Consider the following 23,155-nt stretch of genomic DNA (forward strand, 5'->3'; position numbering starts at 1 on the left):
TACATTGGCCATAAAGTTGCTGCCTAAAAGTGCCAGAGACCTGGAATTGATCCTGAATATGGGTGCAATCTGTATGGTTTGCTCCTTTTCTCTTTGATCGAATGGGTTTTCTCCGGGTGCTCTTGTTTCCTTCCACATTCCAAAGGTGTGCAGGAACCTTTTACAGACCCAACCCAAAACGTAATATTTTCCTTTTGTCCAGAGATTCTGTCTGACCTGTTGTGTTACTCCAGCTTTTTGTGTCCATCTTCGGTTTAGACCAGCATATGCAGTACCTTCCTACACACACGATACTATATGATAGAACTTTATTAATCCCAGGAGGGAAATTGTTATATATTCATATATAAATATACACTGTTGTTTTCTTGTTTATAGCATTGTTTACATATTCTGTTGTGCTGCTGCAAGTAAGGGTTTCATTGTTCTAACTGGGATGTGAGAGAATAAAACACTCTTGACTTACGTCGCTAATGTGTGGGATAGAACTAGTGTATGGGTGATCGGTGGTCAGCGTGGACTCGGTAGGCCGAAGGGCCTGTTTCCAGGCCATATCTTTAAATTAAACTAAAATCACTAAAACCAGAGGGACTCTAAAGAAAGGTCTACCCAAAACGCCACTCAATGTCTTCTATCCAGAGATGCTGGCTGCTCCATGGAGTTCCCCCGCACAATTACAGCATGGTATAGTCTTCACCCTACCATAGTTACCCAACTGGACGCAACTAAATTTAAGGTAGCTCTCTTTTCCCGAGAACCCTTTTTTGCTTAAGTCCAAGTCAAGAGAGTTTGTGTAGCCAAGTCCCAAATTTGTGTAGCCTACTGATTAATGGGATGGTGAATCAACACTTGATGTTCTAATTTCTCTCAGGTTTTATACATGTCAATTTTGGGTCATGTTATGGTTTTAAATTGCTGAATGCAACCACCATTGATGTTTTTAAAAAATGTACCTTGATGATATGAGGAAAGCTAGAAATTATTTTAATTTGGGTTATTTTGTGATAGATGTGTTAATATAGATTTTATGTTTATTCTTGGGTGAAACTAAGTTTTGCTTTCTTTTGTTCATTGTACTATCCAGGCCCATAAAGTCAAAGTGCAAAGCAGAGGTGGAAATGTGATCTGTCTAGGAACAATCCATGGAAATGTAGATATTCAGACCTCTAACAAAGGTGTAAGTTAAATTTTATTTCTTCCTATTGATTGAATAGTTTTTTACAATGCACTGTTGGTGACTGATAAACAAGCAGTAAAATAAACCATCCATTTCAGACAAAAGACTCATTTAAATTTATTTTTTTTAAATCTGAAAACAAGTACTGGGATTCATTTCAAAGTTATATTTACTTTATGCCTACCATATTTTAACTCCTGACAAGAATAGATCATGCAACAAAAGTAGCTTATATCCCATCAAGGGGCAATAACCGTTTAGTCCACAGTAGCACAACCACTTATTTGATTCTCAAGCATATAACCATTTTAAAACATGGGTACATCTCACTCTGTCCCAAAGCTAAAATTAATTGCATGCAGAATAGATAGAATATTTTAAAATCATTTTAACTCTTGTTTTTGGTCATCAGCTTGCTCTTCATTCTTCTATTCATTATTAAGAGAACAAACACACCTGCTCCCAATGCCATTACATTATAATCGTTATCATGCAGTCAAGAGAAACCGATTGTACCTTTTGGCATTTATTTTGATCTCTGGAAAATTTACTATCACACCATTATAATAACCATATAACCATATAACAATTACAGCACGGAAACAGGCCATCTCGGCCCTACAAGTCCGTGCCGAACAAATTTTTTTTCCCCTTAGTCCCACCTGCCTGCACTCATACCATAACCCTCCATTCCCTTCTCATCCATATGCCTATCCAATTTATTTTTAAATGATACCAATGAACCTGCCTCCACCACTTCCACTGGAAGCTCATTCCACACCGCTACCACTCTCTGAGTAAAGAAGTTCCCCCTCATATTACCCCTAAACTTCTGTCCCTTAATTCTGAAGTCATGTCCTCTTGTTTGAATCTTCCCTATTCTCAAAGGGAAAAGCTTGTCCACATCAACTCTGTCTATCCCTCTCATCATTTTAAAGACCTCTATCAGATCCCCCCTTAACCTTCTGCGCTCCAGAGAATAAAGACCTAACTTATTCAACCTATTTCTGTAACTTAGTTGTTGAAACCCAGGCAACACTCTAGTAAATCTCCTCTGTACTCTCTCTATTTTGTTGACATTGTTTTTTTTTAATAGCTAGAAGAAAATTGTGAATCTGTACTGAATAAGTGATTTTAATCTGTCTTGTGCATTTCATTAAGCAATTTTTTGGCATAAATGAGCATTATATACTTGCCCTAGAATTGCATAACACAAGAATGTTTATGGCATTAGAGTGAACATCTTTTTTTTGATAAAAGCTGATTTGTTTATTAAGTAAGAAATTAATGATTTCTTGTCAAAATTAAGTTGCATCTGCTTTTACTATAGGTTGTGGATATTGACAAACTTCAAGGAACAACCATGAATATTTCCACTACCAACGGTTCATTAAAAACAAAGTACATTTATGCCAAGTCTTCACATCTGTCTTCTTCCATTGGGAATATTGAACTTGGAAACATTCATGGTGAGGATTTTATTCTAGCAATAACCAATGGTAATGGAAAATTGGGATCTAATGCATTTTTGTTCGTATTACTTCACAGATAGAAACAAATTAGATCATTTATTTTATAGATATAAATCATTTTAATATCCTGGAAGGTGAGATGGGATTTTTTTCTTCCTACCCTTCGATTTGAAACTTTAAGCATCAATGGTTCATGTATAATGCAGAGATACAAACAATTTCTGATTAATTGCGGTGTGTAGTGACAAAAATGGAATTTGGATTTGGATTTGGTTAACAAAATATCGATTAAAGTATAGATTTAAGCACACAATATGTGCAGGCTTTTTTTTTCTGCAATCAATAAAACTTATTAATACAAAACGTCTACAGTTAAGTTTTGGTTTGTCATTGCTGATGTGGCAAATTCATGCAGGGAAAAGGCCAGGGAATTCTTTCTTAATATTTTGAACAATTCATTAATGTGCTAGTGCAAAATTCCTTTGTATCTAGCAGTAGTCTGAGAGGAAAGGGGCCTCACAACATTCAAATTTTGCTTTGGGAAGTGCAGCTGAGGAGAAACTGAAGTCTAAAAATAATGTTAGCACTGTTTAGCAGTAACAGCAAATCTGATTCTCTTACAAAAAATGTTGAAATTGTCTGAAATGAAGTGTGAAACAACATGGAATAGTGCACATCCAGAAACATGCTAAAATGTCATTATTCTTGACAGGATCTTGCTCTGTTTACGATCATAGAAAGGTATCAAATCTTTAAGGTACCCGTGTTGTGGGTCCTTAAGGTGAGCTTGGCAGTAGGTGACATCAGTAATCTCCTCCTGGAATGAAAATTCGTCCATAACGGAGCAATACAGAAATACATTTTATTTCCTACCACTATCTATCTGGGTGATTGACACAGTTTGTACCCGCAAAGTGAAAATCTTCATTGTAATGAGGCGGCAGCATAGGGCGACACAATGGCACAGCGGTAGTTGCTGCCTTGTAGTGCCAAAGCCCCAGGTTTGAATCCGATTACGGGTGCTGTCTGTACGGAGTTTGTTCATTCTTGCTGTGACTGCATGGGTTTTCCTGGGGTGCTCAGGCAGCATTTCTGGAGAGAAAGAATGGGTGATGTTTCTGGTTGAGACCTTTAGACTGAAGAGGTTGAAAACCAGCCATAAAAAACAATGACTGGCGATGTGTGTTATCCAACTAAGGGCAGAAATCAGAATCATGTGTTCATCTTTATTGACGTGACACCATAATAAATATAATACAGAAAAAATAATTTAATGGGGTGGCACAGCAGTAGAGTTGCTGCCTTACTACCACATCAGTTTTCTCTGGATATTACGGTTTCTCCCACATCCGAAAGAAGTGCAGGTTTGTAGGTTAATTGGCTTCTGTAAATTGTCCCTGGCGTGTAGGATGGAACTGGTGTATGATAGATTGCTGGTCAGTGTGGACGGTGGGCCTGTTTCCATATATATGTTTTACATATATATCTTAATTTCATTGAACCATATATGATTGAATATGTGGCATTATGTTTGTCTTGTTTCTATAGTCAAAGGGTAAGGTTGATTGATTTATTTGTGCAGAACAGTGATGGAAGTCAGACTCTTGCCTTGTTTCTCTTTTTTATAGCCAGGATTTTGCCGTAAGTGCCTGTTCGTGCCTTTTTTTATGATTTCACCAAGATAATGCCTTTTTCACGACCGAGTGCCTAAATCAGCCTTTTCTTGCTGTTTTGCTAAGCCGTGCTATTTTCTCTAATTGTTCCGTGATTACAATGACGTTTTCTCTGTTAACATGTTAATATGAATGTTATTATTATTTACACCACTGGGGCAAAACCGGGGGCGCCACCATCAGTCGTACATTCGTTCGTGCCGCTGCCCACTGGTTCAGCTTTCTCCAAGCTCTATTTAAGAAAGAACTGCAGAATCATGATACCACTACGGGTGCCGCATAAAGGCTGCCTCTGCCTACAGTCTGTCCGTTTTCCTTTTCAAAATAATTTTTTTAATTTTTTAGTTTGTTTAAAAGTATGTTGTGGAGGTCCCTTTAGTTTTTCTATGTGGGGGAGGGGGGTAGGGTACAGGGGAAACTGTCTCCCAGTCACCTCCTGGTGAGGATGTGATTATTCTCCGAGTCGCGTCCTCGAACCCTTCTCGCGGCCAACCAACTGGATTGGCGCGGCCTTTCCTGCCGGGGACCTGACCAGAGCTCCAGCAGTGGCGGCGCAGCGCTGGATACATTGCGGAGCAGGCGCCTCATCTGGGATTGCTGTTTGAAGCTCCTGAGTGCGGGGCCTGCTGCAACAACATCGTGGGGCTGTGGTTTGAAGAGCTTCCAGCGCAGACAGTGCTGACTTCAACATCGCGGTAGCCTTGGGCCCTTTACCGAGGGCCGCCAGCGTGGGTCTCCGCTCGATGCTGCCTGTGGACTTCGGGAGCCGCGGACTCCGGTAGGAAGTGGCTGATTCGGAAGTCCAAGCCGCTGAAGTTGTTCTCCCGTTCCGACGTCGGAGTTCCATCATCCCGGTGAGAGGGCCTGAGCATCGGGCCACCCGTAGTGGCGACTTTGGAGGGCTGCGGAGGGCTCGGGAGGCCCCGACCACGGGTGTACATCAAAGAACTTCAAAGAGGAGGATGACTGAACTTTGGGTCTTCCCTCACAGTAGGAAACTTCGATTCCGCTGTGCAGGGGATGTTTATGTTAAAATACTATCGTGTTTTGTTCTTTTTTTATTTGTATGGCTGTATGGTGACCCGAAATTTCACTGTACCAATTGGTGCATGTGACAATAAATGTCTCTTGATCTCTCTTGATCTTGAGATGCTGGAAAAATTGAAGGTAGACAAAAAATGCTGGAAAAACTCAGTGGGTGATGCAGCATCTATGGCGAGAAGGAATAGACAACGTTTCGTGTCGAGATCCTGCTTCAGACTGATGTGGGGAGAGGGGCAGGAAAAATAAAGGAAGAGGCGGAGACAGTAGGACTAGAAGGACAGCTGGGAAGGGTGAGGGGGAGGAAGGAAAACAAAAGGGTTATTTAAAATTAGAGAAGTCAATGTTGATACCGTTGGGACTACACAAGCAAAATACCCAAGTTTGTCTCCACACCACATTTACTGCTGGATCCAGTCGCAAACTTGAGTTTTCGAGTGATGTGTGCAAGGCATTCATTGATGCTGGAATTCCACTGTGGAAATTGGAAAACAAACCTCTCACAGGTTTTTTTAAAGAGAAATACATTGAGGTATGTATACCAAGCAAGTCATCATTAGGAAAAAATTATGTTAATAGCAACTTCAACATTGTTGTGCAGAAAATTAGAGATGGAGTTGCATGCATCAAAATATGGATCTCAATAGACGAGACAACCGATGGTGTGAGTAGATATGTTGCCAATGTGGTCATCGGTACACTGGAGGCAGGTTAACCATCAAAGGAGTATTTGCTTCCAATTTTGCAAACTTCCCACAAGCTATCACATCCCTTGAGAGACGTGGTGAAACATTAGTGAATAACTTGCAGGTTTTCAACAAAGTAACTGACGATATCTGTAAAATTCCTGCCGATGTAGATAAAGACATACAAGGAAAATGTGAGAGAGTTATTTAGCTAACAAAGATCTTGAAGAAATACAAAACATAGCTAAAGTTCTCAAAGGTAGTTGTGATGCACTAGATATCAACATGAATATAGAGTCTGTAGCTTGTTTTGGGTATGCACCAGTGACCTCAGCTGAGGTAGAAAGAAGTTTTTCACAACTGAAGCATATTCTGCCTGACAGATGGCATAGTTTAACATCAGATAATTTGAAACAAATGCTAGTAATTATGTGCAACCAGGAAACTTTGGTCATTTAATGTAGAATACCTTTATATTATCATTTTTAACCATATTTTGGTGGTGGAAATACATGCCTTGTTATGCCCTTTTTGTCAATAAATGACTTTTCTGTGCCTTTTTTTGAATTTTATGCCTTTTTGCCTGCCCATTTCAGAGTTTTTTAGTGCCTAAACATCCTGGACTCTAGTAATCAGGAATGTAATTTAGCCTAACCTTATTCATACCTAATCCAATTTAAAGCATAAATGTTGCATTCAAGTGTAAGTTAAAAGGCTTGCTGCAGTATGCACCTGATTGCACAATTTCAAGCTGAAAAATGTGAAAGCTCTCTACCATGGGAGGGGGGGGGGCACCCAATGTTGGCAGCCCTGTATTGCCATTTATTCAGGATATTGAGTCAAGAAGTTGGGATGTTATGTTACAGTTATACCACTTGTTGGGGGGGGGGACTATATTTGAAGTATTGTAAATAGTTCACCCTGCCACAGGAATGTTATTATTAAGCCAGAAAGAATGCATACAAGATTTTAAAGGATGTTTCCAGAACTCGAGTGCGAGAGTTAGGGCAGGCATAATCTTTATGCCTTGGATATTGAGGGGTGGTCTTAGAGATAAAATCATGAGGGGAGTAAATGGGGCAAATGCCCAGACATTTCTCCAAAGTAGGGGAGTCAAGGTTGATGGTGAGAGGGGAAATCTTAATCTGAACCGGAGGGGCAACTTTTTCCACAGGGGGTACATGGAACGAAGTGCCAGAGGAGTTAATTGAGGTTAGCTCTATAACAATATTCAAAAGCCATTAAGACGGGTACAGAGATAGGAAAAGGTTTAGGGGAATATGGGCTAAACACAGGTAGGAGGGGCTAGAGTAGATGGGGCATTTTGGTTGGACTAGTTGGGCCGAAGGGCCTGTTTCCATGCTGCATGACTATGAATCTATATTACTTCACTATTTGCCCCTCAATACAATTAATCATTATGTTGCAGCACCTTCTTTGGAAACTCTACTTTAAACAGCAGATGGCCTCAGATAACTATTGTCACTTCCTTTCATTGGTCACAATGTCTCCTGCAGAGACTTTCACAATTTGGACAGGGAGGTTCCTTGTCTTTACTGTCACAAAATCAATATATAAGCCTCTCTAGAAAAAAATGGATATAAACCAAGACAACAGGTGCTGAGGGTGAATCCACATTCTTCTGTTCTCTCATCACCTGCATCCACTCCGCAACCCCCCCCCCCCACTGCTTTTGGGTTGCATGTCCTGTTCATTCCGTTAACAGATTTGGAACAGAGGACCGGAACAGTTGTAACATATGTTAGAGTTACTAGGTTAAGGGGTAGTTGGCCAGGAAACAGTTCAATTATATCTTAAAAACTGCCAATTGTTTATAAAATAATCACTGCCTTTGCTCATGGTTATAAAAAATACCTTGTAAAATCATGTAAATGTTCTGAGTTTCAAATTCTATTTGGATTTTTAGAATGCAACATTACAAATACATAGGCAAAAGATAATGCACAACTTCGGCCGGTAACAAGCAAGAGATCTGGTTAACGTTTGTTAGGAGTGAGTAGAGAGTATTTCTGTCACAATTTAAAAATGTAAGCTGCAGAGATGAAAACTGAGAAAATTTGACAGGCTCAAAGCATTACTTATTTGGTTCTTAAGCATGCATGTCAGAAGACCTATGCCTTGTGGAATTTTGCATGAAATATAAACAAGACGGAGAACCATCACAAAGCATCTTCAGTACTACTATGTTGTGCTTTGGAAATAGCATGGGGATAGCATAAGGGGAATAAACCCTTTTTGCTTTTTAAAGTTTTATCACAAATGCTAAGGTAGGGAAATACTATATTGCTGGAAGCCATGTAAAGTGATTCCTTTTCCATTTTTCAAATCAAAGAAAACATTCCTTGTTATAGGGAAATATATAATCTATATTTATCTATAACTTGAAGCTAATTGTAAACATACAATAAAAAACACTGCTTTTAAAGCACATGGGTGTATTTGCAATGTTAAATATCAGCATTGTGAGAGTTAAGAGATCAGTATGTGTAAGGCTTTGGTTTGAAACAAGTTCATGAATAAACAAAAAATGTGGTCAGTTCATTGATCCAGCTTGGCTGCTTATGTTAAAAAAATCACTGCAGGGTGAAATTACACATTGAACCAATTTGGCTGCAAATCAAAGCAAGTCACAGTTTAGCACTGAGGAGAATGGCTCTTTGTTCTTTGTTAATTGGGTCTATCAAAGAAAAGGCTAATTCAAAAATAGATCCTAATGTGCGCTTGCATGAAACAATCGCATTTTTATTTTGCTTTTTTTGTAGAAGAAATATTACTCATTTGTTGGTTATGACTTATAAGTGGTGATTTATCACGAAAGCGCTACTAAAACTGTAGTCCTGACTGTTGTTGTGACTTTGCCAAGAGCTAGCTCGAATATTCCCAGCTTTTGGTTTTTTGGTGCCAGAAAGTCCCTCTTGGGATTGTCTGCCTTGTACCTTTTGGGGGGCCATTTGGGTTGTGTGGTAGGCAAAGGGAAGGGAAAAATCCAGTGGTACAGTTGCAACTTGTAAGTCCACATTGATTGTTTATATTTGACCAAATTGTTGCTCCAACTATCTAAAATGGGAAAGATCAAATTGTATGGAACCAGGCTGCATTGATCATACATTTTGAGATTAATTTTACTGTCAGTTATCTCCTGCAGGTTTGTAGTGTTGCATTATTTAATCAAATCTACACATTTTCTTTGCATGTATTTTCTTCCATTAAGTTTTACAGTGCCAGCATCATATTTCAAGCATCAGGGTGTTACATTTATAGTTTCTTCTTCCCTCCCCTTATTTCCTCCAGTAGCAGTAGCAATAGCAGCAGCTACTAATTTAGTAGCAGTATTTGACTGCCTTGACAGCTGACTAGGTGGTAGGGCACTTTGCCCAGTGTCATTATTTTTGTAGGCAGAACTTGTTTTGCCTTGTGATGAATTATTTTTTCCAGTTATTCCTAGGAGTATCATTTGGGAAGATCACTTCCCATTATGTTTCAAGTTATTCAATAGCAAAATGACACTGTGTGAAACTTCCTGCAAAATACTGGACATCGTTTTAGTCTGGTGATTCTGGTACCAAATACTATATTGGAGATTGGGTAGCGTCTGTGGAGGGAATTGCACAGATCTAGGCCCTTCACCTGGACAATGTGGCCTCCTCTATATCAGAGAGACTCAACACAGACCAGGCAGCAGCTCTCTTGAGCACCCACACCCTGTCCACTGTGGTCATCTGGATCTCCTGGTTGCCAGCCATTTTATTTCTTCTTCCAAATCCCACACTGACCCTTAAATCTTTGGCCACCTCCATTGCCTGGGTGAGGTCAAACACAAACTCGAGGAACATCAACGTATTCCGCATGGATAACCTGCAACCCAACAACCTGAACATTAAATTCTCCAATTTCGGGTAACCCGCACCCATTCTGCCCCTTTTTCTCTCTGCCTGTTTAGAACAGTTCTCTTACACACCAAGAAATAACAGCAATCCAAATGAAAGGCGTCAACCCAAAACATCAACTGTCTATTTCCCTCCACAGCTGCTGTCCGACCCACTGATGTCCTCCAGCAGCTCGCTTTTCATTTTTGCTCCAGATTTCAGCATCTGCAGACTCTTGCATGTTTATATTAGAGTTGTTTCATTGTAGGCTTGGAGAGAACTTAATTTTTGTAGGTAGGTTAAAAAAAATTATACAGGATAACTTTTGCCTCTAATACAATAATACCTATGGTATTGGAGGCAAGGTACTAGCATGGATGGAAGATTGGCTGACTGGCAGAAGGCAAAAAGTGGGAATAAAGGGGGGCTTTTCTGATTGGCTGCTGACAACTAGTGTTGGGTCCTCTTCCTTTCATGTTGTCTTTTCATGATCTGGATGAGTGAATTGATGGCTTTGTGGCCAGGTTTGCACACAATCACAATCACAATAATACTTTATTAGCCAAGTATGTTTTGCAACATACGAGGAATTTCATTTGCCAAGTCAGTCATACAAATAAAAAGCAATGGAACACACAAAATACATTTTAAACATAAACATCCACCACAGTGCCTCCTCCACATTCCTCACTGTGATGGAAGGCGAAAAAAAAGTTCAAATCTCTTCCCTTCTTTGCTCTCCCACAATCAGGGGCCTCGAGCCCTCTGTTGACGGGACGATCTTGACTCCCGTAGCCGGTGGCATTTAGTCTCTCCGCATCGGGGCGATCAGCTCCTGCATCGGGGGCATGTCAGCTCCCCCGCGCCGGTGATCGGACCCCAGGTCTAGGCTGGACAAGCCTCTGCGTCGTCGGAGCTTCCCAATTCAGCCTTGCCCAAGATTGCGAGCTCTTGATGGTAAGTCCGCAGGCTGCGGTTGGAGCTATCCCAGGCAAGGGATCAGCTCCGATGTTAAGTCCATGCCCCGCGGTAGGGCTTAAGTCAGTCCGAGGAGGCCTCCAGCTCCATCGATGGTAGGCCGCAGAGCGACTGGAGATGAGACCCGAAAATTAATCGCATCTCTGGCAAGGTAAGAAACTGAAAATAAGTTTCTCCCAACCCCCTCCCCCTTCCCCCCACATAAAATAAACCAGAGAACATTTATACAAAATTAACCACACACTAAAAATTAAACAAAAAGATGAAAAAACAGACAGACTGTTGATGGGGCTGCCAATCGTGCGGCGCCCCTGGTGGTACCCACGATATGAAGTTCGGTGATGGGGCAGTTATCGTTGAGAAGCAGGGAGGCTACAGAAGGACTTGGGGAGGTAGGAAGAGTGAGCAAAGAAGTGGCAAGTGGAATACAGTGTAGCAATATGTATAGTCATGCACTTTGGGAGAAGGAATAAAGGTGTAGATTACTTTCTTCTGGTAAAGGGACTTGGGAGTGCTGGTGCAGGATTCCCACAAGGTTAATTTGCAGATTGAGTCAGTGGCAAAGAAGGCAAATGCACAGTTAGCATTCATTTTGAGGGGACTAGAATATAAAACGACAGAAGCTTTAAGGGCCTGTCCCACTGTACGAGGTAATTTAAGAGTTCTCCCGAGTTTCCCCTGATTCTAACTCGGAGAATTACAGTAATAGGTAGGTACTCGGGGCTCTCGTGGACATTTTTCAACATGTTGGAAACACTTCATGAGATTATCGCGTTTCCCGAGTGCCTGCCGTTGGCGTTACGAGCCGCTAAGAGACGTCCCGAGCTCCGACGTACCATCTACATACATTCTACGTATTTACCACGAGTTTGATTTTTTTTAAACTCGGGAGAGCTCTTGGGGAAACTCGCATAGTGGGACAGGCCCTTTATCAGTCACTGAAGGAACCACATTTGGAATAATCTGAGCAAGAGTGGGCAAAGATCTGAGGAAGTGGAATACAGTGTAGCAATATGTATAGTCATGCACTTTGGGAGAAGGAATAAAGGTGTAGATTACTTTCTTCTGGTAAAGGGACTTGGGAGTGCTGGTGCAGGATTCCCACAAGGTTAATTTGCAGATTGAGTCAGTGGCAAAGAAGGCAAATGCACAGTTAGCATTCATTTTGAGGGGACTAGAATATAAAATCACAGAAGCTTTAAGGGCCTGTCCCACTGTACGAGGTAATTTAAGAGTTCTCCCGAGTTTCCCCTGATTCGAACTCGGAGAATTACGGTAATAGGTAGGTACTCGGGGCTCTCGTGGACATTTTTCAACATGTTGGAAACACTTCATGAGATTATCACGTTTCCCGAGTGCCTGCCGTTGGCGTTACGAGCCGCTAAGAGACGTCCCGAGCTCCGACGTACCATCTACATACATTCTACGTATTTACCACGAGTTTGATTTTTTTTAAACTCGGGAGAGCTCTTGGGGAAACTCGCATAGTGGGACAGGCCCTTTATCAGTCACTGGTGAAACCACATTTGGAATAATCTGAGCAGTTTTTGGCCCATATCTGAGGAAGGATGTGCTAGCTTTAGAGAGGGTACAGAGGATGTTTACGAGCATGATCCCGAGGATGATTGGTTTAACGTATGAGGAGCGTTTGAAGGCTCTGAGCCTGTACTCGTAGGAGTTTAGAAGGATGAGGGGGAATCTCATTGAAACCTACCAGATGAGAAAGGCCTAGTGGATGCAGAAAGTACATTTCAAGTAATGGGAGAGTCTAGAACCAGAGAGCACAACCTCAGAATAAAAGGATGCATCTTTAAAATGGAGATGAGAAGGAATTTCTTTAACCAGAGGATGATGAATGTGTGGAATTCATTGCCACCGGTGACAGTGGAGGTCAAATCATTATGTATTTTTAAGGCGGAGATTGGTATGTTCTTGATTAGTAAGTGTTTTAAAGGTGACGAGAAGGCATGTGAATGGGGTTGAGAGGGAAAATAGATCAGCCATGGTTGAATGGCGGAGCAGACTCGATGGGCTGAATGGCCTAATTCTGCTCCTACGTCATGGTCTTATGGAAACATGTGTTTTTTATAAGGGGAGGAAAACTTTAGATTTGAAACAGTTAATTTATTGCCAACCCTATTAATTACCTATTTTGAAATAATCTATGCAGCAATCATAGCTGGGTGATGTCCAGTTCTTATCCCTTCCCGCACTTCCTCGTTCTGCATATAACCAATCTCCATCCCCACCGGGTCTCCTATTCCCCACATCCGCTGCTACCCCATCTCCATCTACCCAACATCCTTCCCACTTATGTCACTCCTCTCCTTCATTTCTTATCTGTGCTCACCATATGCAGACTTTTATCTTCTCCACTTATTACCTCCGATTTTTGTGACTATCTCCTCCCCGGCATCACTCATCTGCAATCCACCCCTCCTTACCTGGAACCATCCATCAATTGCCAGCTCCCATCACACACCTTTGCCTCACCTATTTCTACCAGCTGCCTCCCTTCCAGTCTAAGAAAAAGGTCCCAATCCAAAATGTTTTATCCAATTACCTCCGCAGATGCGGCCTGACCCGCCGAGTTCCTCCAACAGTTTGTTTTTTACTCAGGATTGCAGCATCCAAAAGTTCTTATTTTTTCCCCCACAACTGCAGAAGACTAAAATTAAGAATTTACCAACATTTCATCCTGGTTAGAATTAACTTTGGATACTAGACATGACTAACATCACACATATAACAAATCTTGCTAGAATTCAAATTAAACCATCATCTGACTTTGGATAAACTTTTGGCAAAAGTGCCTGTTTATAAGTTAAAACAATAGAATGTACTTTAATGGGGCTGTCCCACTGTACGAGCTAATTCAAGAGCTCTCCCGAGTTTAAAAAAAAAAAAATCATACTCGTGGTAAGCATGTAGAATGTTTGCGGATACATCGGAGCTCGGGACGTCTCTTAGCGGCTTGTAAAGCTAACGGCAGGTACTCGGGAAACGCAGTAAGCCCGTGAAGACTCGTGAAGATTTTTCAACCTGTTGAAAAATGTCCACAAGAGCCCTGAGTACCTACGAGCGGCTATTACCGTAATTCGCCGAGTTCGAATCAGGGGAAACTCGGGAGAACTCTTGAATTAGCTCGGACAGTGGGACCCATTACCCACAAAGTTATTTTCAAAAGGTATAACATTTTTAACAAGTTAGCAACAAGATTAGGAACCAGCAGCCTAAAGAATTTCAGTGGATAACTGTCAGATTGATCCTGGATTATAGGAAATTATTGAGATTAAAGATCCTAGAAGACATTTATAGGGAATCGTGTTTATTGTGTTGAGAAAGTTGAGATTTGACCCAAACATTCTATTTATTGTGTTAATCTGTTGAAATGGTTTGTCATTCTAAAATTCAAAGTTTCAAATTGTTACTCCCTATGTGCTACACAATTGATGCAATATGACTTGAAATTGTACTTGTGAAATTGAAAGCCTCTCTGGCATTATTAGATACAGCACACTAATTTATGACTGCAAGATATGAAATTGGACAGTGATTTTTGACTAAAAAACAATGTTGGATGAGATGATTGAGGACAATTCAGTATGATCAATAATGTCGTAATGAAAATACAGTAGTGAGGTCATCCTGAAATTAGTATTAGCTTGTAACTGGTAATCTTATTTTGCAAAAACAATGCAAGATGAAATGTTAAGTTATTTTGTATTGTTCCAACTTTATTGCTATTTACCAGAAGTTAAAAACAGAAAATGTTAAGAATTGCTTAGCTTATCATACATCATCAATCTGAAGAAGGGTCTTGACCCGAAAATTCACCTATTCCGTCACTCCATAGATGCTGCCTCACCCGCTGAGTTTCTCCAGCATTTTTGTCTATCATCAATCTAAAATGTCGTTTGTCCAATGTTTTTTTCTGTTCATATATTTAAATTTCCGACAACTGCCTTTTGGGGTATTTTTGCAACTAATGCATCCATTTAGGGGAAAAAAGTGACTTTCTCAAGATGATCGTTCCAGAATCATTATTTTTTTAATGGTTATTTAGACTGGACAAAGTATTCAGTACTTGTCAGACCGTTGCAGTAATGCCAATTAACTTAATACTGAATCCAACCAAACCAGTCACACTGTGGTTGAGTAATGTTACAGAAACAATTCATTCCAATTCATGCTTGAAGCTGAGGACAGTTTTGAGCACAACATTTGACATTATTCCCCCACAATGTAGTGTACTTTGTGCCATTGTGAACTTTCACAAAGACACAACCTGACAAATGTTAAGCACAGTCGCATTGAGGTGCATAAAAATTGAACATTTAATAATTCTTAAATTAAATTCTTAAAAAGTTGGATATACAAAGCTTCCTGTGATTGTAAAGCAGATGCTGGAAATCTTAAATAAAAATAGAAAATGCTAGAAATACTCAGCAGATTAGACAGCATATGTGGAGAACGATACAGAGTTAATGTTTCAGATTGATTACTTTTCATCAGAATCATATCTAACTTTCTAATAGAGCATTTCAAAAAAGCTATCGACCTAAAAATGTTGCTTATACCTGCTATTTTGTATTCCTGCAGAAATGCTGAATCTTTACAATATTACACTTCTGTTCAGATTGTTTCAGAATATTCCATATTACACCCACAACATCCCTTTTTGTGGAAGTAGTTTTTATTTAAAGTAGCTTAAGGGAATATTTTCCCAACCTGTAAATTAATTGCCAGTAATTTGATCATTATAATCTAACAAATATGTGGACTTTAATTATATAGACATGGACAAGTGAAACTGGCACCAGCCAAAGTAGAAATCCCATTTTCTCATAAATTACCTGCTTTGCCAAAATAATTTTGAGTACATTTATGACTTTTTTGTGCAATAACTATTATAAATTATTTTTTCAATCTATGCAGGTAGTGTTACTATTCAGACGGAAGCAGGTGCTGTTACAATAGGTAAGGACATTCTTGTTCATTTGATCATACTCATTCCAGTTTTCTAATTGCTCATACTGAATCCACCATAATTTAATGGGAAGGGGGGGGGGGGGGGTGGTGGAGGGTGTGTGGGCGGGGAGGAGGGAGATGGGTGATGGGGGTGTGGGAGAGGGGGGATGGAGAAGGGGGGCTGTGGGGGAGGGAGGGGGGGTAGGGGGGGGTGGGGGGGGGGGGGGGGGGGGGGGGGGGGGGATGTGGAGGGGAGGGGAGGAGGGGGGGAGGGGGTGGAAAACCTTCAAAACCTTCATAACTTTTGTACTAATTCACCGATCGGAACAAAACTTATTTGACTTGCAGCAGAGGTGAGTAAGGTGACAAAACATCGTAGCGCTATGGGGGATCGTTTTGGTGCAAATTTAATTACAAAGCAGACAAAGTGGTCAAGATGAGAGTTTTAGTAATATATAGAAGATGGATAGATGGATAGATAGAAAGATAGAGCGAGCAGTCATGTTACTGGAGATGACTGCAAAGTTGAATTGAGACGAGTTGTATGGGATTCCACGAAAGAGTACTTGGATAGCTGCTTCCATGGTTTAATCCTGCATCATTCACCCAACATCAAATCCACAACGTTATTCCTACCTAATACTGAAGTTACACACTGCACCTCACATGTTTATCACTGCTGTGAGCCTCATGCAGCTTTGCCCTAGCTATTCCATTCTGGCAAGTATTTCACTCAAACACAGTGCAATTCATTCACCATCAGAAGTCTCGTTCTTGTAGCAGTTCTAAAAGTTCAGACTGATTCCATGCATGGTCATCTTGTGGTATGCACACTCGGACTGATTCTATTTATTCCTGGATTAATGTATTCAAATGAACTTGAGAACCATCACAGGAGTATTGTGATCTGTCCTCTTCTGGCATTATGCAGTAGCACCCAGCATCCAACAATGGATCCATGAAGCACAGGTCAGTGTATATTCTCAGAACCATAAATCTGCTGCTCTGTGGTGTGATTATGCCACTCCAATAGTGCATTTGATGTGGCCTGTCAAGGTTTTTGTTGATTGAAAGAGCTCGATCTTCCAATAACTTCCTCTCATGAAATTCAGTAGTTGAACTGTTGGATATAATTTTGTGCAAGTTGTATGACCTTCTGCACATTCACTGTGATCAATTGAAACTTGAGTTATTTTGTTCACTGGTTTATTCAATCTTCAAAGGAAACCATCTGGATAAAGTTCTAGGATGACTTGATTAGAGAATAAATTGTGAACTTTTTAATAATGCATTTGTCGCAATACGTATAGCAATATGTAACTTCATTCGACCTGCATTATCCAGGTTACACGTCAGATTTGAGCATTTTCTTCTCTATCTATTTTAATCTACTACTACCTGACTCAATCAATATGAGACCCTTGTGCCAGATATATAGCCAATCATAGCAAAATTTCCCTTTTGATTTCAATATCAAATCCCTTCAGTCATTTATACTCAATAGATCCTAATTAATAACATTCCTTCACTTCATAGATGCTGCGTCACCCGCTGAGTTCCTCCAGCATTGTTGTCTACCTTCTAATTAATAACATGTTTCTTCTTTTGATCATTTGTGCTCACAGACCAATTACACCTCCCAGCATTTCTGCTGAGATTGCTTGCTTTAGAAACAAGTCTGTGGCCCTTTCTGCTCCTAAAACAGCATAATAACTCATCCTAGCTCAATTACAGAGGCCAAGTCTTTGTTTAAATAGACAGGATATTTGTTCAGTCCCAAGTGCCATAAAAGTATAATTCTCTACAAGAGGGTGGCGATATACAAGAAAAATGTTTTTTTAAAGAATGCTGGAGCCTTGAGCAAAAACAAGCTACTGGAGGAACTCAACACATCAGGCAGCATCCATGGATGAATAAACAGAAGGCGTTTGAGGCAGGAACCTGAAGTCTGAAGAAGGGTCCTGACCCGAAATGACATGTGTCCATTTCCCTGCAAGTTTGCTGCTTGACCTACTGAGTTCCTCTAGCAGATTATCCTTTGTTCAAGAGAACGTTTTTGGATTTTCAAATTTTCAGCTTCGTAGCTGAATCATTTCTTCGTGGTCAGGCTATGCAGAAAACGGCTGGGCTGCTTCCTCCCTTTTCATGCTTTTTATCTGATTATTGTATGGTTGGCAGCAACTTATGATTCACAGCCTATGTTTGCACATCAATGGAGTGAAATTCCTTTGAGGCTATAGTTATGGTGCAGAAGGTGGCATATTTTATTGAAACACAAGTATCTTGAGCATTGATCCCTGTTAAAATAAATTGTATTGTATTGTATTGTATTGTATTGTTAAGATTCAACTCAAAAAATTGCTCCCTGAATATCCTGAGCAGAAATGCCCCTTGGAGAGGGGCTTGGCATCTTATATTTCTCCTTCCTCTGCTCATTCTCCCAGTAGCATTGTTTTTCTACCAATGCACCCATATCTAGAAGCAACTAAATTATATAGTTCTATGAAGTTATTGAAAATGCAGTAGCATCTGTCATGTCAGTACTTGTAGACTTGTACCGTTTGAACCATTTGTGGAATGCAGTAAATGCTTATAGATTAATATCAGTTGCTGGAGGAAATCAATAATTAATGTAAGTAAATGGAGCCCGCTTTTTAGATGCCCTTGGGAAGGGCTGGTACTTTCTGTTGTTTCTGTGTGTTTGAGAATGCAAAGTTAAGATTCAAAAGACGAAATAGTATCTCAAATAATTTCAGGGAGTTCTAGCTGCACGAAAGTTATACAAGTACTGTAACAGATTCCCACCCCCATATTTGCTGCCTTACTGTCTTCCGTTGTTGTGCACTATGAAACATCTGCAAACAAGACTTGTTTTCATAACCCTCAGCTGACTTAGCATTATGCTTTTTGCAGGGTTCAATCTGTCATTTCCACCTCTTCGTTTCTGCACTTCCCCTCTCCTGGGACAATGTACTCCAAATGCATTCAAAAACTGCAGCTGGCATTCCACTTGTGCTAAAGGAACCTGAGTATTAGAATAACCTCATTTTCAGGATGTTATTGATCCAAAGAGCTTGCAAATGAAATGGCAACAACTGAAGTATCAATTGTTTACCCATAGATTCCTCTGATGGCAATCTAAACGCTACTACACAACAAGGTGATTTGGATGTTTACGTCAGTCAACTGGGAATTGTGAATCTGCTAACTCAAGAAGGTGAGATGCTGCACTGATGTCAAAACTACACCTTTAATTTGATAGCCTATTTAGAATCTGGATCACAATTTTCCTTTGGTCATAAACAGCCTGCCAGATGTGTTTATTGGCAAGTGATTAGCTGAATTTACTTAATTTGAGGACTATTATATCTACATTTTGAATGTTCTGTAATAGGGAGAAATGGTGAACAGAGTATTGTGAGTGTTTGATGGGCAATAAATGCTGGCCCAGTTAGTGATATATATATTTTTTTGAAATCCATCTGGGCACTTTCTTCTACTATAAAGAATACAATAAAACCATGCAAATGGAAGAAACTGCTGATGCTGGAAACATGAGCAAAGCACAAAGTTCTGGAGAATTTGGAATCAGCCAGCATCTCTGGAGGGAATGCACAGACGATGTTTTGGGCCATGACCCTTCCTCAGACACTCCTTCAAATAGTAAAAACATAATTTCTGAAGAAAGATGACATCTTGGATGTCATAGAGCAGAGATCTAGGGATGGTGTCCTTGCAAGAGGCAGGGTGAGAGGAGGTATAGTCAAGGAAGTTGCCAGAATCTGTGGGTTTGACGTATTTTGATCATCTGTCCTGAGATGGAGATAGATCAAGCGTCTGAGATAGTCCAAGTGATTTTTAGAGCATGGCAGGCGTTGGTGGGAAAGGTAACAAAATGAATGAGTTCTGCACAGGTGCAGGAGGTAGCCCCGGATTAGCGGAGAAAGGATCTGCATGAGGTACTGCCTCAAGAAGGTAGCATCTATCATCAAGAGTTCCCATCATCTGGATAAGGTGGTTAAGAAGGCATGTGATTTGTTTCCATTTGGGGCATTTAATACAAGACCAGGAAGATTATGCTCCAACTTGGGGAAAAAAAAAACAGGTCAGACCTCACTTGGAGTACTACATGCTGTTCTGGTTACCACACTAAAGGAAGGATGTGATAGTGTGGGTAATGGTGCAAAGGAGATTCACCAGGATGATGCCTGGGATGGAGCATTTCAATTATGAGAAACTGGAGATGTTGTTCATGGAGTGTAAGGGAGGTAAGTGGGATAAGAGGGTCCATGGCTATATTTTAAATTGAAGGCACTGTGTTCATCATTCCTCTCCCTTATGTTCCCATCTGCTCACCATCCCTCCTTTTATTTGATTCTATTTATAACCTTCCTTTCTTATTAGTTTCCACAATTGTGCAGCCTTTTGTCGTCATTTATTCCATCCCCCATCTGACTATCTACTAGCTTTTTCACAAAATGTAATACTTTTAAATTTAACTTAAAGCACGTTACCGTGAGGGCAGGGATTGAACTTGTATCTCTGGGGTTAGTCTGGATTTCTGTGTTCCTGTTCTGCTAATTCAATCACTCTTGATGTGCAGAGGCTATGGAAAGATTTATGTCCCGCCAGATATTACATGGAGACAATTTTGCTGAACAACACCAGGATTAGTGTTTCCTATGTCATTGATTGCAACCTAAAAGTCAAATCTGCTTGATCCACTAAGTGTTAAGATTTTTTTTAAAGGTGAACATTTGAAAGTATTCAGTACTGAAGTTATCCATGATTTAAACTGGTGATATTGAATATGAACATTTAGCAATAGTTTGTTTTATTCCAGCTGAAAAGATAATGTGTAAAACTGCCAGTTTACTCTTGGTCAGTTTACAAATATATAATTGGAAAAATTGAAGGGAAGGATAGAAAAATTCTTTTGCTGTTACAGTTTAGATTCTTTGCAATTGCTTTTGAAGCATAACCCAAAGATATTTAAACTTGTTGTTTGTAGTAGTATAATATTAAAAGTGGCAGAATAGAATTAATCTAGCTAGCTCTTCCGCAAAAAAAACACACTAATGGGACAAAGGCATTTTGCACTATTGGAAGATTTGGTTTGCACTCCAGTGTTAGTTAGTGAGATTACTCTCAAGACCACCGCTGTAAGCCAGTAATCAGTCCAGTGAATCTGTGTTGTGTTGCTTCAATGATAAATATATCTTTGGTTGTGGAGACTTAAAGTAGACTTTGCTGTCTCCTTAAATTCTTGCAGGTTTTACAGCGTGGAATATTTGAGACAGATTAACATTGTAGGAGGACCTGTAGCCTTTGAGGACGTCAAGGTCCAATCTGTGTTTAGAAAGAAAATTGGACTCCCATTCCTAATGGGTTTTAAGGCTTCATGAAAAAATCTCTCAGTTTTGTTCTGAGCGGCTGAGAAAGGGTAGGAAATATTTTAAAATTACTAAATAAATATTGGTAACACTTGGGTGATGATGTGGAGGTACAAAAAAACTCAAAGTGTTCAATATGCAAAGCATGAGCTTATGTGATAGATTGAATCCAAGTGTCAGTTCTCCAATTCTGATTTTGGCAGCATGCCTTCTGGCTGTGCAATATGCATGAAAATCAGTCAGGCAGACAGGCTCCAATACACTTCCAATTCCACAAGAGGAAAAAAAATGGGGTGTTTTCTTAAGGCAGTATTTCCATCATGTACTGGTCCTACAGCTGGAGAAGCTGCAATGAAATGTGTCATTCCTGGAAACTTGTTCTCCAACATTAGGGTGCAGCAATTAATTGCATGGATTTGACATTTGTTGAAGTATTTGGAAATCTAATGTATTTACCATAATAACAGTGTTAAAAATTCACCACAAGTGTGGCAGCATCTAAGGAGAAAGAAAGAAAGTAGAATGTAAAAATCTCACCATGCACAGAGTATTTCCAACACTCTCTGATATATCTTATGTTGTTTTTAATTTCCAGTACAGTATTTGGAATATTTTGCCAATGTACACTTAGTTTGTTTATCTAGCAGATATTTACTAAGGAATATTTCTGTTGTTCCAATGTTTACTTAAAGCCAGTTCAACCAGACCAGAAACTCGTTCCCTCATTATGTCCTCCTTACAGTATATTCTGGAACCTTTCACTGAAAGGAAAAATCTGCAATTGCTGGCAAAATGCCTTCTTTAAATGTTGATAGAGTATTTCTGGCTGGAAATATATAAAACTATTCAGGCTTAGTACCACTTCATGGGGACTAGATATTAACTTAAGAAAGACGTTTATGGAGAGAAAAGTATATTATTTATTATGTATATAATAATTCGTGTTTTCCAAAAGTTGCCTTTCTTATCACAGGATCTATCACACTAAAAGTACCCAAAGCCCTAAGAGCTAAACTCCAATTATCAGGGTCTGTGGTAAAAATCAGTCCTGAGCTTCAAATGCAGGAGATTAGCAGCAGCACAGAACAAGGTCACCAAACTGTTCAAGGTAAGATCTAATTTTAACACAATTCCTGTAAAGTTGGCCTGAAATGAAAGAAATCCCACCAGATATTAAAAAAAACATGTTAAGTTAGCTTCAGTTGTCATCATTATCCTTTTGAAGACTAGCATAGTCATACTTCAAGGAAACAGACCCTTCGGCCCAACTTGTCTATGTAAAGCAAAATGCACATATACATTGATCACATTTCTCCCCATTTGATCCATATCCCTCTGTCTTTCCTATCCATGTACCTGTCCAAATGTCTTTTAAATATTGTTATTGTATCAACATGTAAAACAAAAACTATCTTAAGATGCAAAAAAATGTGAAACCGATCTCATACAATTCATGAGAAACGAGTCATTATTTTTGTCACATTACATTGGTTTTACAAGAAGAGCAAGTATGCAGTGATGTCGGCAGTCTTTCTTTTTAACCAAATAAGCCAAGCTTGAAAAAAAGGGTAAAGGAGGAAATCTTGTTGTTGGTTATTATAAAATCAATTTTAGGACCAATCTTATGGCTAAATGTGAATAAATGAATTTGTAATTTATTGTTAGTCCTGCTGGAAAAATCTTAAGCAATTCAGTTCAAAGTAGGGACTAGTTGTAATTAGACTTTTTAACCCAAATAAGCCAAGCTTGTAATTTATTGTTAGTCAACCATTACAGTCCTCCAATTGTTTGCCAAAAAATCTTAAACTATTGAAATTATTGAAATTAAACATTTTCAATGTTAACTTAAAGCAGTAGGGGCAACAGTTGTATTTTTT

At 39.7% G+C, this 23,155-nt stretch overlaps 1 protein-coding gene across 2 annotated transcripts in view; it reads left to right on the forward strand.

Moving 5' to 3' along the window:
• Window positions 1–23,155, forward strand: part of fam185a (family with sequence similarity 185 member A) — a 38,314-nt gene that overhangs the window by 11,141 nt on the left and 4,018 nt on the right. Inside the window, exons 3-8 of one of the 2 annotated variants that reach the window (XR_008725238.1) lie at window positions 1,085–1,177; window positions 2,508–2,646; window positions 15,853–15,894; window positions 19,007–19,102; window positions 21,158–21,328; window positions 22,252–22,305. Coding sequence is in view for 1 of the 2 variants with exons in the window: in XM_055653165.1 (XP_055509140.1) it covers window positions 1,085–1,177; window positions 2,508–2,646; window positions 15,853–15,894; window positions 19,007–19,102; window positions 22,252–22,386 (505 nt within the window). In the remaining variant the exon portion in view is untranslated. Of the gene's footprint in view, window positions 1–1,084; window positions 1,178–2,507; window positions 2,647–15,852; window positions 15,895–19,006; window positions 19,103–21,157; window positions 21,329–22,251; window positions 22,387–23,155 lie in introns of those variants that run through there. The other variant, XM_055653165.1, reaches the window with a different exon arrangement.

The sequence above is a fragment of the Leucoraja erinacea genome, chromosome 22 (genome assembly GCF_028641065.1).
Source record: "Leucoraja erinacea ecotype New England chromosome 22, Leri_hhj_1, whole genome shotgun sequence".
NCBI classification, from domain to species: Eukaryota; Metazoa; Chordata; class Chondrichthyes; order Rajiformes; family Rajidae; genus Leucoraja; species Leucoraja erinaceus.